A 13,664-nucleotide genomic window follows, 5' to 3' on the forward strand; every position below is an offset into this window, starting at 1 on the left:
TGTTGCTGCTGTGTGATTGGTCATTGGGGACAGAACTTGGTTTTGCCACACAGAGGCACAGGAGGGAGCACAGGGCAGCAGGATAAATTCTTTATTTGTCAGGGAAGCAGAGAGGATAGACAAAGGGCAAAACTGTGAAAATGTGAGGAGGTGGGAGAAGATCATTTCATAATGAGGTGATGAAACTTTGGCTGTAAACAATAAGCTGTCAAGGCTGTGTCATGAGTGTGCCATCATGCTTCCAGAAACCAGTCTCTTGATTTTGGCCGTTGGTTTGTTTACTGGAACTAAGGTCCTTTTTAAATGCTAATGCTCCCTCTCCACATTTTCCGCATGCTATGCAGCTCACTAGTTCAAGCCAGGGACTCGGGGAAACGCATCCTTTTCAACAGATTTCATGAGACAGAACAGCCAGCCTCTTGTGCACACGCCAAACAAGATGGCCCTCTTCCTCCTCCTCCTCCTCCTCCTCTCCCTCCTCCCCCACAGCTTTTTATTTGCTCTCTAACATTTTTCCCCCAGCTCATTCTCTCTGTCTTCATCTCTCTGCTTTTGTAAAAACTGCACATCGTCCTCTACCTCAATGGCTCTACTCTCGATTCATTCCTAAATTGACTGTCTGTCCTTCTGTGTCTCAAATATTCTAGCTGTCCTCTTTTATAATAAAGAAAACAAAGAAAAATTGTGCTGACCTGCTTTTTCTGCAAACCTCTTCTTTTGTTCCAGTGGGTCTGAAAGCTGCGAGGAAGAACCAGACCCAGCCAGTCGATTTTGGGATGAACTTTCTCATGTCGGCCTTCCAGAAGATTTTAACGTCCAGTCTCTCTTCGAGTCAGGTAAGACCAATAAACATTTTTACTCCATTTTACTAAGCATTGATGGCACTTTTAATGGAAAGTTAACATTTTTCATGAATGCATTATCTGTAAAAGCTCAATACGTTGATGCATAATCTGCACCAGATATGAATTAGATTCTAACTTTTTGTTATCACATCCTTAATAAGAAGCACCTTTTATATGTCTTGAAATTTCAGGGCAATGCTGGGCACATCAGAGTTGTGCCTTGTGGTCCGAAGGTGTTTGTGAGGGCGAGGGACAATCTCTGCTTAATGTGGACAGAGCCATTGACTCAGGGAGCACAAAGGTGAGTCAGGGGAGAACATCCATGGACTAATAGGTGTTAACACCATCGTAATGTGTTGGGGCAGCAGGGAGGGACTGCTTCAGTGAGGCACAGCAAAGCTGATGGATCAGACTGGCTGGTAAAGGTCGGCCCGGCAGCGTGGATCTCTCAGCTGTGAAATGGAAAAGGTCACGCCACTCAACAGCGCTGAGCTCTCCTGGCAGCTTAGCTCCTAGTGTTAGCAGTGGCACAGCTCTCCAATTGCGTTTGCTGCCCATTGGACGTGTAGCCCATCAGCAAGTCTTGCACTTGATCTCCAGAGTGGCTATTAGTGCACACTCATAGAACTGAGAGGAATAGGGAATGGATGATGTTCTGGCATGAATGTGATCAGGGGTTTAAACAGAGGTCTTCTCTAAGCCAGATGACTATTTTTCCAAAGGGACATTAAAGGATCAAGCACTGTCTTTATATAAGCTAAGTCAGTCATAAAAAATGTTTTGGAGTTTGTTGTTGGCTTGCCCATTAATGAATTTAAGTTGTGGATAAAGACATTTTAGACATATTTTGGGATCTCTCTTTCTCTGCAGCACTGTGCATACTGTAAGCGCCTTGGAGCATCCGTCAAGTGCTGTGCTGAAGGATGTGCTCAACTCTACCATTTCCCCTGTGCGGGGGCAGCTGGGACTTTTCAGGATATCAGGAGTCTCTCGCTCCTCTGCCCAGAACACATTGAACTGGCCATTCACAAATGTAAGTCAAGTAGTTTTGAATACATACAGCAATAGTAAAATGATTTACTTAAGTGAAAAATAGAAATTTGACGAAATTACATTGTATCAACTGTACTGTCTGATATAAGATTGTCTCACTGATTTTCCTGACATAAATCCTGTTTCTTTCATTTTTCTGCCCATAGTTGTAGATGATGTACATTGCGCGCTATGTGATAGCCCAGGGGACCTACTGGACCAGCTCTTCTGCACCAGTTGTGGTCAGCATTACCATGGGATGTGCTTGGACATGGCGGTGACCCCTCTAAGGAGGGCAGGTTGGCAGTGCCCCGAGTGCAAAATCTGCCTGACATGCAAGTGAGTCACCTTCCCATTCGCCTAAATAATGTATCTCAGACTGAATGTTTTTGTCCTCTCTATCTTCTTTCACTTTTCGTGTTACTAACTTTCTCTATAGCTAACATGCATGGTGCCTACTGCTGGTTTGTTTACCTCTGTGGTTTGTGAGGAGCTAACTAGATGTTGTACCCTGAAGCTCAGTCTTGTAACTTCTGACCTTATTTAAACAGCACGGGAGCTCTGCTAGCAACCAGGCTTGTTTGCCTTAGGGGAACACTGTCCGTTGAGCTGTCTTTTACGTTTTACATAGACATTCTTGTACCCATTTTACGGATTCCTTCAAATTATTAAGGTTTGACAACACAAATCCTTTTGTCATTGCCTGTGCATAAAAATAACTTTTATTGTGGATGTTATACCAATCTTTAAGCTTACCTGTATTTATAGGGGTATAAATAATAAAAATTCATCCAATGTTGGTCAGGAAAAGGCCACAACTAATTATTTGTCCTTACTCCTTGCCAACCATACAATTAGAGATGTACACACCAACACATTGTGACACATAGCTATACGCTCTAAGCTACTGTATATCAGCTGGGCTAATACTTTAGCATACTATAATTTCAGCAGGAGCAAGCACTACTTTGTTTGTGTTAACTATGACAATACAGTATTGCATTTACCCTTCTGATGAACTACAATGAATCATTCCTATAAAAGTTTTGTAAACAATCTATATTTGCCATCTTTAGCAACTATAAAAACATTACATTGCTGGCTATATACCATTATATATTAAAGTTAAACAAAATACTGACATAAATAAATAATAAAACCTTACTAATTAAATGTATAACAAGGTAAATGAATGTCCTCCACAGGTAATTGCGCCGGCTCAGAATGCAACAGATCAGGACAACTTGTTGCATGTCCTCGCCTACTCGGTGCTGAAGGCCTTATCTTGTGCATGTGTTTATCAACAATGGGTAGTCAGTTAGTGTGCTCAGCCAGTTGTCCAGCTGGTCTGGCAAAAGTAGTATTTTTATTATGAATTACTATTGTATTTTTTGGGTTGTGTGAAAGTACAACATTTAAGTGTTGACAAGAAATGCACTAAAACAAAAAAATCTATTTTCTGAAAAATAAGAATAGACCGCACATATTACTTGTAGCTATGGCAGGATAAGGCTGGTTTTCTATTCTGATTAATTAATTCATTCATTCATTAACATGATAACTAATGGAATTGATATTTGCCATAACACTGAGATCCAGTATCAACAGATCACTTCAAACAAAGTCTCAAAAATGTACACCTGATTTTAAAAAATCAAAGGTAAGCAAGTGCTCAACTGTGAACTAAAGCATTATAGAAAAAAAACAACCATTGTTTAGGAAACCTCCTAAAGACGAAAACTTCATCGATGTGTATCTGCGTAGGTTTTTGCTATTTATGTGCAGTATATCAATGTCCTATGCTGTCCCATTTCATACAACCTTCTCTCTCCTTCTTTGTAGGAACCCAGGAGAGGACAGTAAAATGCTGGTGTGTGACATGTGTGACAAAGGCTACCATACCTTCTGTCTACAACCTGCTATAGACACTCTTCCCACCAACGGATGGAGATGTAAGGTAGGAAAGACCTCATGTGATTCTGGATGGCCTAAAATAAGGTTTAATCTGACTGGTATGTAAACATATTTTAGAGTTACTTTACTATTGAAGTGCCAACCTATTGTTTCCCCCAGGTATAATTTTGCAGCAAACTGCAACATGAAATCCCCAATGTGTGTGGGCATTAATATTCAATGGAAAATATTCAAGATATGAATCTTTGCTCTGGCACAGAGTAAAGTGTCTACCACCCATGATAATATGACTTTTTCGTGGTTTGTATTTGTACTTCCTGTGGTTAAGAAATGACTTACACCAGCTGATCTTTTAAAGTAGCCATCGTCAACTGGCGGCCCGCGGGCCAGATCCGGCCCGCCAAAGCTTTTAGTCTGGCCCGCAGAATAATCACGAATTCAGAAAATGTAAAGAGAAAAAAAATGCGTTCTGTTATTTAGCATTTCAAGCATTCACAGCAGGTAACACTACACAGGTAGAGCACAAACCCAGCCCCCTGTATTTGCATCTCTATTCACACGCCGGGATTATGGGCCGCGCTAGTCTCGTTACTGTAAGTAGGCTACAATAAAACCTTTTGTGAGTAAAAAGTCAATACTTATCAATGCACTCACCTGTGTAGACCGGCATAAACATGTAGAAAGCATATTTCAATCGGCTCTGTCTGCTCAGTCCACTCTTGTCCACCGCGCTGTTTTACGCAAACACAGCTCTAGCCTACTCTGCAAATAGAGAATTTTTACAAACAAGCTAAAACAAAAGCTGTCGGTTTGTAGTCTAACTGTTTCTTAGTTTGCCGGGAATCTTGAAATTTTGACAAATTCTTATGAACTTAACTGCTGGCTGAGCGACCCATCCTCTCCGCTGGAGCGGTAAATCAATGGATGTATTAAGACCAAAACAGATACATGTGGCTACTTAATATGCACGTGAATGACGCGACCATTATGTTTGCGTTCTTCATTCTTGATGATGATGGTTGTATTATTTTGCAACAACATCGTTTCATTGCAAATGAGGCAAACATGACGAATGCATAGCCTGCTTATCTGTCCATTCATCATTAAAACTGGGCTTTTCCACGTCAACTTTTCGCTTCAGCCTCTTTGACAGTGACATTCTTACCTGACAACAGCCGTTTCTTTCTGCAAGCATTTTCCACCAATCAGGACGCTGCATACTACAACCATGTATAGCATTAATTCAGCAAGAAAGTGAACATTTCGAACAAGAATATGCGTATTAGGTATAAATTCATTTTATTTTCTTTATTTGAAAGTCTGGCCCCCAGAGTGTCTGCTTAGAAAAATTCTGGCCCTTGGAAAAATGTAGTTGATGACCCCTGTTTTAAAGGCTTCAGTTCAGCCTCAGTGCCGTAAGATAACACTGTGTGTGTGTGTGTGTGTGTGTGTGTGTGTGTGTGTGTGTGTGTGTGTTTTAATCGCACGCATCCCTCAGTGCAGCCCCGCCCATCATCCTCCAGCAGAGTAAATGTTGTGCTTGTCACTCAGGCAGCTGGTTAACACACCAACCAGTTTCCTGCAGTGGTCTGAGAAGGTGGTGGCAATAGAGCCAGAAGGTGGTTAAAGGTCTTCACATTTGGCTTCACTGTCTGACTCAGCCTGCCACCAACCCCTGTCCCCACTCAAATGGTAGTTTCGTTCTGAGTGCAAATGTCTGACTGAAGTAGCAATCAATAATTGTTGTTGTTTAGTTTCAATGCTCTGTCAAGTTCCTCTATCATGTATGAGCACCAGAATGGCAGGCTAAGCTTGAGACAAAGGGCCCTATTTTAACGATCTAAAAGGGGTTCAAAAGGGTTGTACTTAGTTGTACTAGTTGTTGTACTTAGTACTTAGTTTTCATTAATTCATAGTGTGTTTTGGGCGTAACATGCACTAAACCAATCAGAGTGTCATTGCCCATTCTCTTTAAAAGCCAGGTGTGTTTGTACCTTGGCGCATTGCTGTTATGATGGCGGATTTGCACCGTAAGACCAGCACGCCCTTTGGCGCAAAGATGGGCGCAGGTGCATTTGCTATTTAAACGACGCGGGCGCTGGACGGGAAATTGACAACTGCGTCGGTCTTCAACTAGCAAAGACACTTGCGTCGGGCTTTGTACTGCGCTGCGCCAGGTGCAAGATAGAGCCCAAAGGCTTACTCAAGCTGAATGGCTAGCCAGTCTACTAAGCTGCAAAGTTACTAAATTGCTGAGAAAAAGTACGTGCTGTTACACTTTTCAAGCTTTGTGACCGTGTCTTGTGGAAAATAGGCAAGAACAGTTGGAGACAACCTTTTGCTATGTAAAATTTCTGTTTTTTCCTCTTACAATCTTAAAATGTCCCTTTTCCAGATCCCAATGAGATTGCTTTAGTATTGAGTGTCTAACAAGCCCTATCCAATATTTGTTTTTATATTTTTGCATTCATAATATAGCTCCATAGAGTATATTTAGCCTAAAGTAGCCCTACCTTAAATTGTATAAACCTATTAAATTTAGCTTGAAAGCTGAATATGTTTGCACTTAAGAGGCATTCTGCTGAAATAGAAGCCAAATGTTGTGCAGCTATGTAGCCAGAACCTAATGCATTTAATGCCAATGCTTTAAAAGTTTTATTCTTTTTGGCATTTATTAAAAACTGGTTAGTCTAGATGATCTGTCTGATTAGAAAACTGCCTTGTAAATCCATTTCATCAGGGCCTAAAAATATTGATGTTATTTTTTAGTCATATTCCCCAGCTCTACCTCATATGTTTAGCTGGAAAAGAGTTACGGTCTTAAAGATACTCCCATTCGCTGTGGGCCTGGACAGATTCCATGCTGTATTCTAATCGTATTGAGACTGAGAGACATATTACTCCTATTGCTCCTCAGAACTGTAGAGTATGCATCCAGTGTGGAACACGAACCAGCGTGCAATGGCACCACACCAGCTTGCTGTGTGAAAACTGCGTCCAAAACCAGGACCCTGCTCTGTGCTGTTCTATGTGCGCCTGCATCCTGGACCCTGAGCATCACAAAGACTTAGTCTTCTGCCAGACTTGTAAGAGGTAAGGAGCATTTGTCTTTAACTTAAATACTTAAACCGCAACACTTTTTGTCCTTGTTTTATTCCTGTAGCAATTGTATGTTCCCTGGTAACAGTAAGGAAACACTAGTAAAACCTCAGTAATAAATATGTCACATTTTAATATTTCACAGAGATCCCTGTCGAACAATCCCTTAAAATTCCTTTGCCCTCCTTTCAGATGGCTACACCTGGAGTGCGAGCGTCAGAACTCAGGCCAAGCAGAAATCCACCCCAGAGAGGACTATGTTTGTTCCAACTGCAAGTCTCCTGCTGCAGAGCAGGCGCTACAGGCAGAGGATATGGACACCGGCCCAGAGCTCAGCCCTCAGCCAGCCTCCATGCACACAGACTCTGAGACTGGTCTACAGCTGGCTCAAAAGCACACGGACCTAGAACCTGGCACTCATCGGCCTCCTGAAATGCACAATGACCCCAAACCGGAATTACTTGCTGTTCCATTGCACTCGGATCCAGAGCCTGTTCAGGCTACCGTCCAGGAGGAGATGCTGGCCACGTCAGCCCAGAAGCCTGGTGGGTCTTTGTTCCAAAAAGGTTAGATTAAACACAGGAAGATAACTGCTCTGACTTCTTTCCTTGTTTTATCTTTAAATCTTGAAGTCTTTATTTTCCTCAATGCCCCAAGTGCCCCTCCTTAAAAATCAAATCTGTTTTATCAGCATATTAATCATTGCTTGTTATTGCAAGGACAGGCCAAGGAATGTAACTCTTTTGATTATACAAAATCATACACACAAGCACCAGGTCATACAATTAAAAAATGAAAGAGAATCTTTGTAGTTGAGGGTTCATTCACTCAGCCTCTAGCCATGCAGAAGCAGTTTAAAGTTTGGGCCCTGCAACATGAAACTGGGCTGTAGTGTCAGCGCTGATGAAGTTTTGAAAGTCTGAGTTGTTGGCAGATGAAAGCATTAGGAGTTGTTTGGGCTAAGAACAGAGTGAAACACTCCCTCTTTTATGTGGATGATTTTCTCAGGACTCCCCAATAACCAGATGGCGTCCTACTAGTTACAGATTAAAGAGACTCTTTTGTCTTTGTAACTGTGTTTTGAAAATTAGAAGTACTTTGTTTCTCCCTCCTGTCTCCTGAGGCTGTAGCTTGTGCTGTCAGTCTATATAAATGAGAAATTGATACGTGAGAGTGCATTTTTTTTCTTTTTCTTTTTTCTTTAATGTAGGGGTGGCACGGTTCACATAAAAACATCCGAACCGTTCGGTCCGCTTGTCTCGGTTCAGAGCGTGATGTATCCTCGTGCCCGTCAGGTGACCGTATGTGACTTCAGACAGTGTGGTTCCCTTTCGCGCGAAAGAAGAGGTGTGGACAAGTTACCAACAAAACGTACAACGAAAGGCCGTACAAAACATTTTAGACCGTCCTACCAACCTGTATACATTTTAACATCAATTTACGCTGCAGTTTTTTTTCACTCTAAAGCCGCTGAAGCGGACTGTTTCAATCCTGTCGGCTCTCTGCAGCGGGCGGGGGTGCTGCTCAGTTCCCCCCGCGACGGGCGTGCGCGCACACGCACACACACACACACACACATACACACACACACATACACACATACACACACACACACACACACACACACACATACACATACACACACACACACACACACACACACACACACACTCTCAATCACACATGGCGGATGCAGGAAAAAACGAAGATGAGACGTACAAGATGACCTAAATTGAGGACAGCTACGCTCGTTATTGTAAGTGCAATGATAAGTTAAAGTCACTACTTTATCAAACCGTATGAATGTGTGTCCCAGCCCAGGCCAGGATAGGAAATGAACTAACAATGTAAAGATCAACAAGCCACTGACATACATGTTCAAATTTGATTCATTCATAAATTATTATTTTTTGTCTTAAATCCACCAGCCATTTTCATATTATACCAACATTTGCAGCATCCTGAGCCTTTTTGGTTACTAGGAAAACTCAGCCTAGAGTAATTTTATTCTCCCCAAAACGAGTTTCCTTTTTATTTTTAAAGAACTATACAAAAGAAAATCGCAACTTTTTTATGTTTAACATATTCTGACTTATTCAAAAGATGGAGCTTTAAGAGTTCTTCTCTTTTTCTTTTAAAGGATACAATTTTTGTAAGAGCTAAACTGAAGTTGGCAGTTTGATAAATGCAAGTTATTTCAATTGATATTCTGTAATATTTCAATCTTTGTGTGCTAAAAAGGCAGATAAGTTCCTGTAGATGGCAATACACATTCTCTTTTTTTTGCCAAATAAATTAAAAGCTTGTTGAAATCATCAATGTCTTCCCTCTTGCTGTATCAACATCTCAGCTAGCTTTCCTCAGAGATGGTCCCAATAATTAGCTTAAAGTCAAGTCAAATTCAGTTTGTGCATGATTACATGATATAACTATTTTTTAATACTGTATCCTATATTGTGGATAATTAAGCTAAATATCATATGCTGAAGTATATTTCCAGTGTGTTAAAGATTAAAAGAAATAACAAGAACCGTACAGAACCGAAAACCGTGACCCTAAAACCGTGATACGAACCGAACCGTGGGTTTTGTGATCCGTGCCACCCCTACTTTAATGCGTAGTTAAGTAAAACTACATAGTACAACGGCAGTGATGGGCACTTGAGTCGGCTGCTCACACTGCTAATCACCCTTAAATTTGACTTGGAGTTGTGTGTGACAGTTACAACCAATAGGGAGACTTGGGACCTGAATCGAACTCCAACCCAAGGGTTTTTTGAGCTTATCTAGCTAGATGTTATTTAGTAGAAGAAGCACCATAATAAAACCCTTCCGTAGCAACATAGGTGATTCATTGTGGTGCAAGCTGTACCAGCACCTTGAGTTACGTGCTGCTGTTGTCTGCCTGTATGAAGCTCAGGGCTGCTTCTCCACTCCATGCGAGTTCTGCCAGCAGTGGAGTGGAGTATCAGGAAAAATAAGGGTGAGCTGGGGATGCCAGTGGTACCTATGTTGCCCACTCTGTCTAGACAGCAGACTCCACTGGCAGGAGAGACTAGCTAGAAGTAGCACGATGGTGATGATATTAGATCCCCTGTCTGCAAACCTGCCTTGGAGCTACACTTGCTCATTCATGACTGCTCACACAGTTTGCTTGCTCCGCATGCACATGTGCTCTCACTTTACTACTTACTTTACTAGGTTTTTCCTGTGGTCATGAGCCGCTTCATCGTTGCATTTAGCTGGCAAGGCGATGCTTCCCCCACTGTAGTTTTAAAGACGTGATTTGTGTATTGATGTAAGAGAAGCTTTAGGAGGTTTATGTTGAGCACCTCAAAATAAGACAGATTTGACCAGTTGTGTTTTTTTTCAATACACATTTCATAATGCTCTCTACTCTCTGGGATTTTGGGTCGATGCCTATTAGACTAACGTTTAAAATGTTACTTTCTTTTTTTGCAGTGTATTTGATATCCCTGTCCCAAATAAGAGTAGGAAATGTAATTGAAGTTTACTTAAATATTTGTGGATTTCTTTTACTTACTTTTTAACTTTGTTATGTGAGATAATGACTATGCTGCCAACCATGTGCACATGTAATGTAATTAAAGTCCTTAACCAGAGCTGTTTATCACCTGCCAGGATTCTCCACCACTCATGGTTTAACAGCAGGCTTACTGTGACTCAACTGACAGATGCTGTTAGATCCATTCCTTGACTGCAAGTTAGACCTGACTTATGGCCTCTGCTGCAATCAAAGCCGTGTATTTATCTTAACCATCACCTTATTCACTGTAGGAGATATAGGAAGCAGGGTGTTAATATGAATGAGAATGTGTGTTCAGCTTGGTCAATAGTTGAAGGCTGGAGATGGTTGGAGGCCCATCTCCTAATTGACTTTCTGGCATCGGCACCGGATGAGCACCTGCAAGCTGCACAGTCATGAGCCCAGAGCACACAGTCCCTGGGATGTTGGTTGTCATGGTTACTCCCTTCCCTGGCAGAGATGCTTAGCAGGTGCATGTGTGTGTCAGGATCAGTGTGACATGGGAACTTGTGGATTGAAATAGTGGGTGCCTCGTTAAGACTAGGCTATCTGTACGGTCAGAGGCTGTCTGGCAGAATATTGGCTCGATGTGTGGATGCCTGATAGCCAGGAATGACTAGTTCTATTCATACCAGACTAGTCAAATGCATTGATGTTTAAATACAAAATCAAATGGAGAGTCAGGATAGGAGACACTACAAAACCGAATGGAGAGAGAGGGTAGAAGACACTAGATTAATACTAAAATAGTGTATGAAGCGTATAAAGGCTTGCCACGTTGTCTTTATATGCATTGTGACTGCTTGTTGCTTGAAAGCCACTCCTTTTCAGTAACAGTCTGTCACATCCTTTTTAAGGCTAATGCAACATGACATAATGTTAAATCCACATATAATGTATATTGAACCATTAAAGAATTCCCTTTTCCATTTGTTGGCTGAAGAGATCATTGGTGATCTGCAACACAAGGTTTTAGTGGTTCAGTGGTTTTTCTAAAGGGAGAAGACTTTCCTCGACTTGGGGATTCCCATTATTGTATAGTCGTGTTGGTTTTACCATTTAGATTTGAAATAATGGGTGGATAGTATTGATGCAAGCAGAAATGTCTCTTTCTCTCAATCAGTTTGACTGCCGGGTATCCAAGCCCAATATTTTCCCATATCCCATTTTCTTTATTCCCTTACCACTTTATCTTTAATGTGTTCATAATCTCTCCAGACTATCAGTTCTCTCTATTAATGAACAAATATCCATTTCTTTCTATAAAATATTTTATAATCAGTCTTCTCTCTTTTAGAAGTCTCGGTGGATGCAGATGTTGTAGAGAAACAGGTTACGGAACCTTCTGTCAACAAAATCCTAGCAGAATTCAAATTAGGTTTGTACACACAATCTTATCTGCATTGTGGAACTTCATATTGATTTGCATTATTGCAACGGTGATTGTTAAATTTTGTGTTGGTGTGAATAAACTGTGAGCATAGCAACTGTTAAAATGCTGTGTAAACATTGTTTACAGGTTGTATTAGACAAGGCCCCTGACATGGAGTCTCCCCACCACATCCACGTCATTTACATAAATTGCATTTACATACTATTTCTTTAGTAATGTTGATTACTTGAAACATTAGCATAACATTGTATTGGTTTACACTTTTATTTTTCTTCATGTGTTAATGTGCATGATGTAAAGCTATCCAAATATGTTCTTCTCACCACTGTGTATTTCCTCCTACAGAAACAAAACCAGCAGCAAGAGCCCAGCTTACAACTACAGAGAGTCCAGCAACTCCCAGCCAGGAGTCTGAGTTTTTTCCAGCCCAGTTTTCTATGGAAGCACTACAGACACAGGATACCACATTACAAATCAAACCAGCAAAGACAGAGGCCTGCCCCGAGCAGGGCATGGCCAACCCCAGCACAAAGGATTTTAAGGCCATCATCTCAACCACCAAAGAACCAAGTACTGCATCAGTACCTTTCACGGACCAACCAATGGAAGTCTCACTACCCCAGCCTTTGAGTATGGATGTAGTCAGGGCTTCATTCTTGGAAACTGCTCCAGAAGAACTTAACAATGAGAGGATGGAGGGTATTTTTCACAGGAACCTGGCAGAGACCGTTAAGCCCTCAGCCTCTAGTACATCAGAGGACATGTACACTACACAAGAGAGCAAGCCTAATCTGTCAATTCCCAGCCGACCTTCAGAGGAGAAACCACTCAAGACATCTGTGGAAAGGTTGGCAGAAATGGTTTCCTCTCCTTGCCACTCCTCCCCTCTGGGCAGAGGGACATCTCCCAGAGAACTACCCCAGACCCAGATCCTACCTTCACTGGGTGACTACAGCTGTGTAATACCCACCACCACCCTTATACCACTCACCCCTAAGATTGGCATGGGAAAGCCAGCCATCACCAAGAGGAAATTTTCCCCTGGGAGGCCACGAGTAAAACAGGTAGGAAACTGACTATCATGTCACAGAAGACCACTGATTGGTTCACTTTCTGGCTCGTTCTGTCTTACTCACTGCCCCCGCCCAAGTAATATACCCCTGGAGTCTAGGCTAATATATGGTGCTCATACTTTATATACTCCTAAATGACCTGTGTGTAAGTGTCCTGTGGGCTATGCTCTATGAAGGTGGATTAGGTTTTTTGGTGGGTTGGTTGAAGAAACTTATATGGTTTAGGATATGTTCTTCAGTAATGTTTTCAAATGTTTTCTCAGTCAAGTTATACCTTGCAGGACACCATACAAGCATAGAGGAGGACAGCGTGGCGAGTGATGCTTTTTCTCAACTCATTGTGCCCTTTCACATGTTTTTCACCACATGAGCAGTTAGTCAGTGTTTAAGCCGAGCTCAGTTGAAATATTAATTATTGCCAGTGGGAATTATGTTTTTTTTATGGCTAAAACACCTTTTCCTGAGAGTCCTCACCTTATTCCACCTCAGTGGCATTTTCATCCGTCACTGTTCATCTCATTTTTATGTTAAAAACGTGTGCCACTGTATCAGTGTTAATTTTGACAGCAAATTCTGATTTAGTCTTAGTCTTTTGAATAACACACCATTTAGTTTTAGTCTTATTTTAGTCATCTGAAATCTTTTAGTCTTAGTCTAGTTTTAGTAGACCAAATATTAGCAGATTTTAGTCAACTAAATCTACAGTGGATCTAGTTGACTAAATGTTTCTCCAGAATTTCCGGTCATTGGAAGTATCCATCA

General features: G+C 41.5%; 1 protein-coding gene across 7 annotated transcripts in view; it reads left to right on the forward strand.

The window, feature by feature from the left end:
• Positions 1–13,664, forward strand: part of kmt2cb (lysine (K)-specific methyltransferase 2Cb) — a 70,507-nt gene that overhangs the window by 19,811 nt on the left and 37,032 nt on the right. For 6 of the 7 annotated variants that reach the window (XM_078263857.1, XM_078263858.1, XM_078263859.1 and 3 more), the window contains exons 6-14: positions 727–836; positions 1,037–1,146; positions 1,716–1,878; positions 2,045–2,216; positions 3,720–3,834; positions 6,709–6,884; positions 7,083–7,456; positions 11,734–11,814; positions 12,175–12,893. In XM_078263857.1, coding sequence (XP_078119983.1) covers positions 727–836; positions 1,037–1,146; positions 1,716–1,878; positions 2,045–2,216; positions 3,720–3,834; positions 6,709–6,884; positions 7,083–7,456; positions 11,734–11,814; positions 12,175–12,893 — 2,020 coding nt within the window. The remainder of the gene's footprint in view (positions 1–726; positions 837–1,036; positions 1,147–1,715; positions 1,879–2,044; positions 2,217–3,719; positions 3,835–6,708; positions 6,885–7,082; positions 7,457–11,733; positions 11,815–12,174; positions 12,894–13,664) is intronic. The other variant, XM_078263860.1, reaches the window with a different exon arrangement.

The sequence above is a fragment of the Sander vitreus genome, chromosome 12 (genome assembly GCF_031162955.1).
Source record: "Sander vitreus isolate 19-12246 chromosome 12, sanVit1, whole genome shotgun sequence".
NCBI lineage: Eukaryota > Metazoa > Chordata > Actinopteri > Perciformes > Percidae > Sander > Sander vitreus.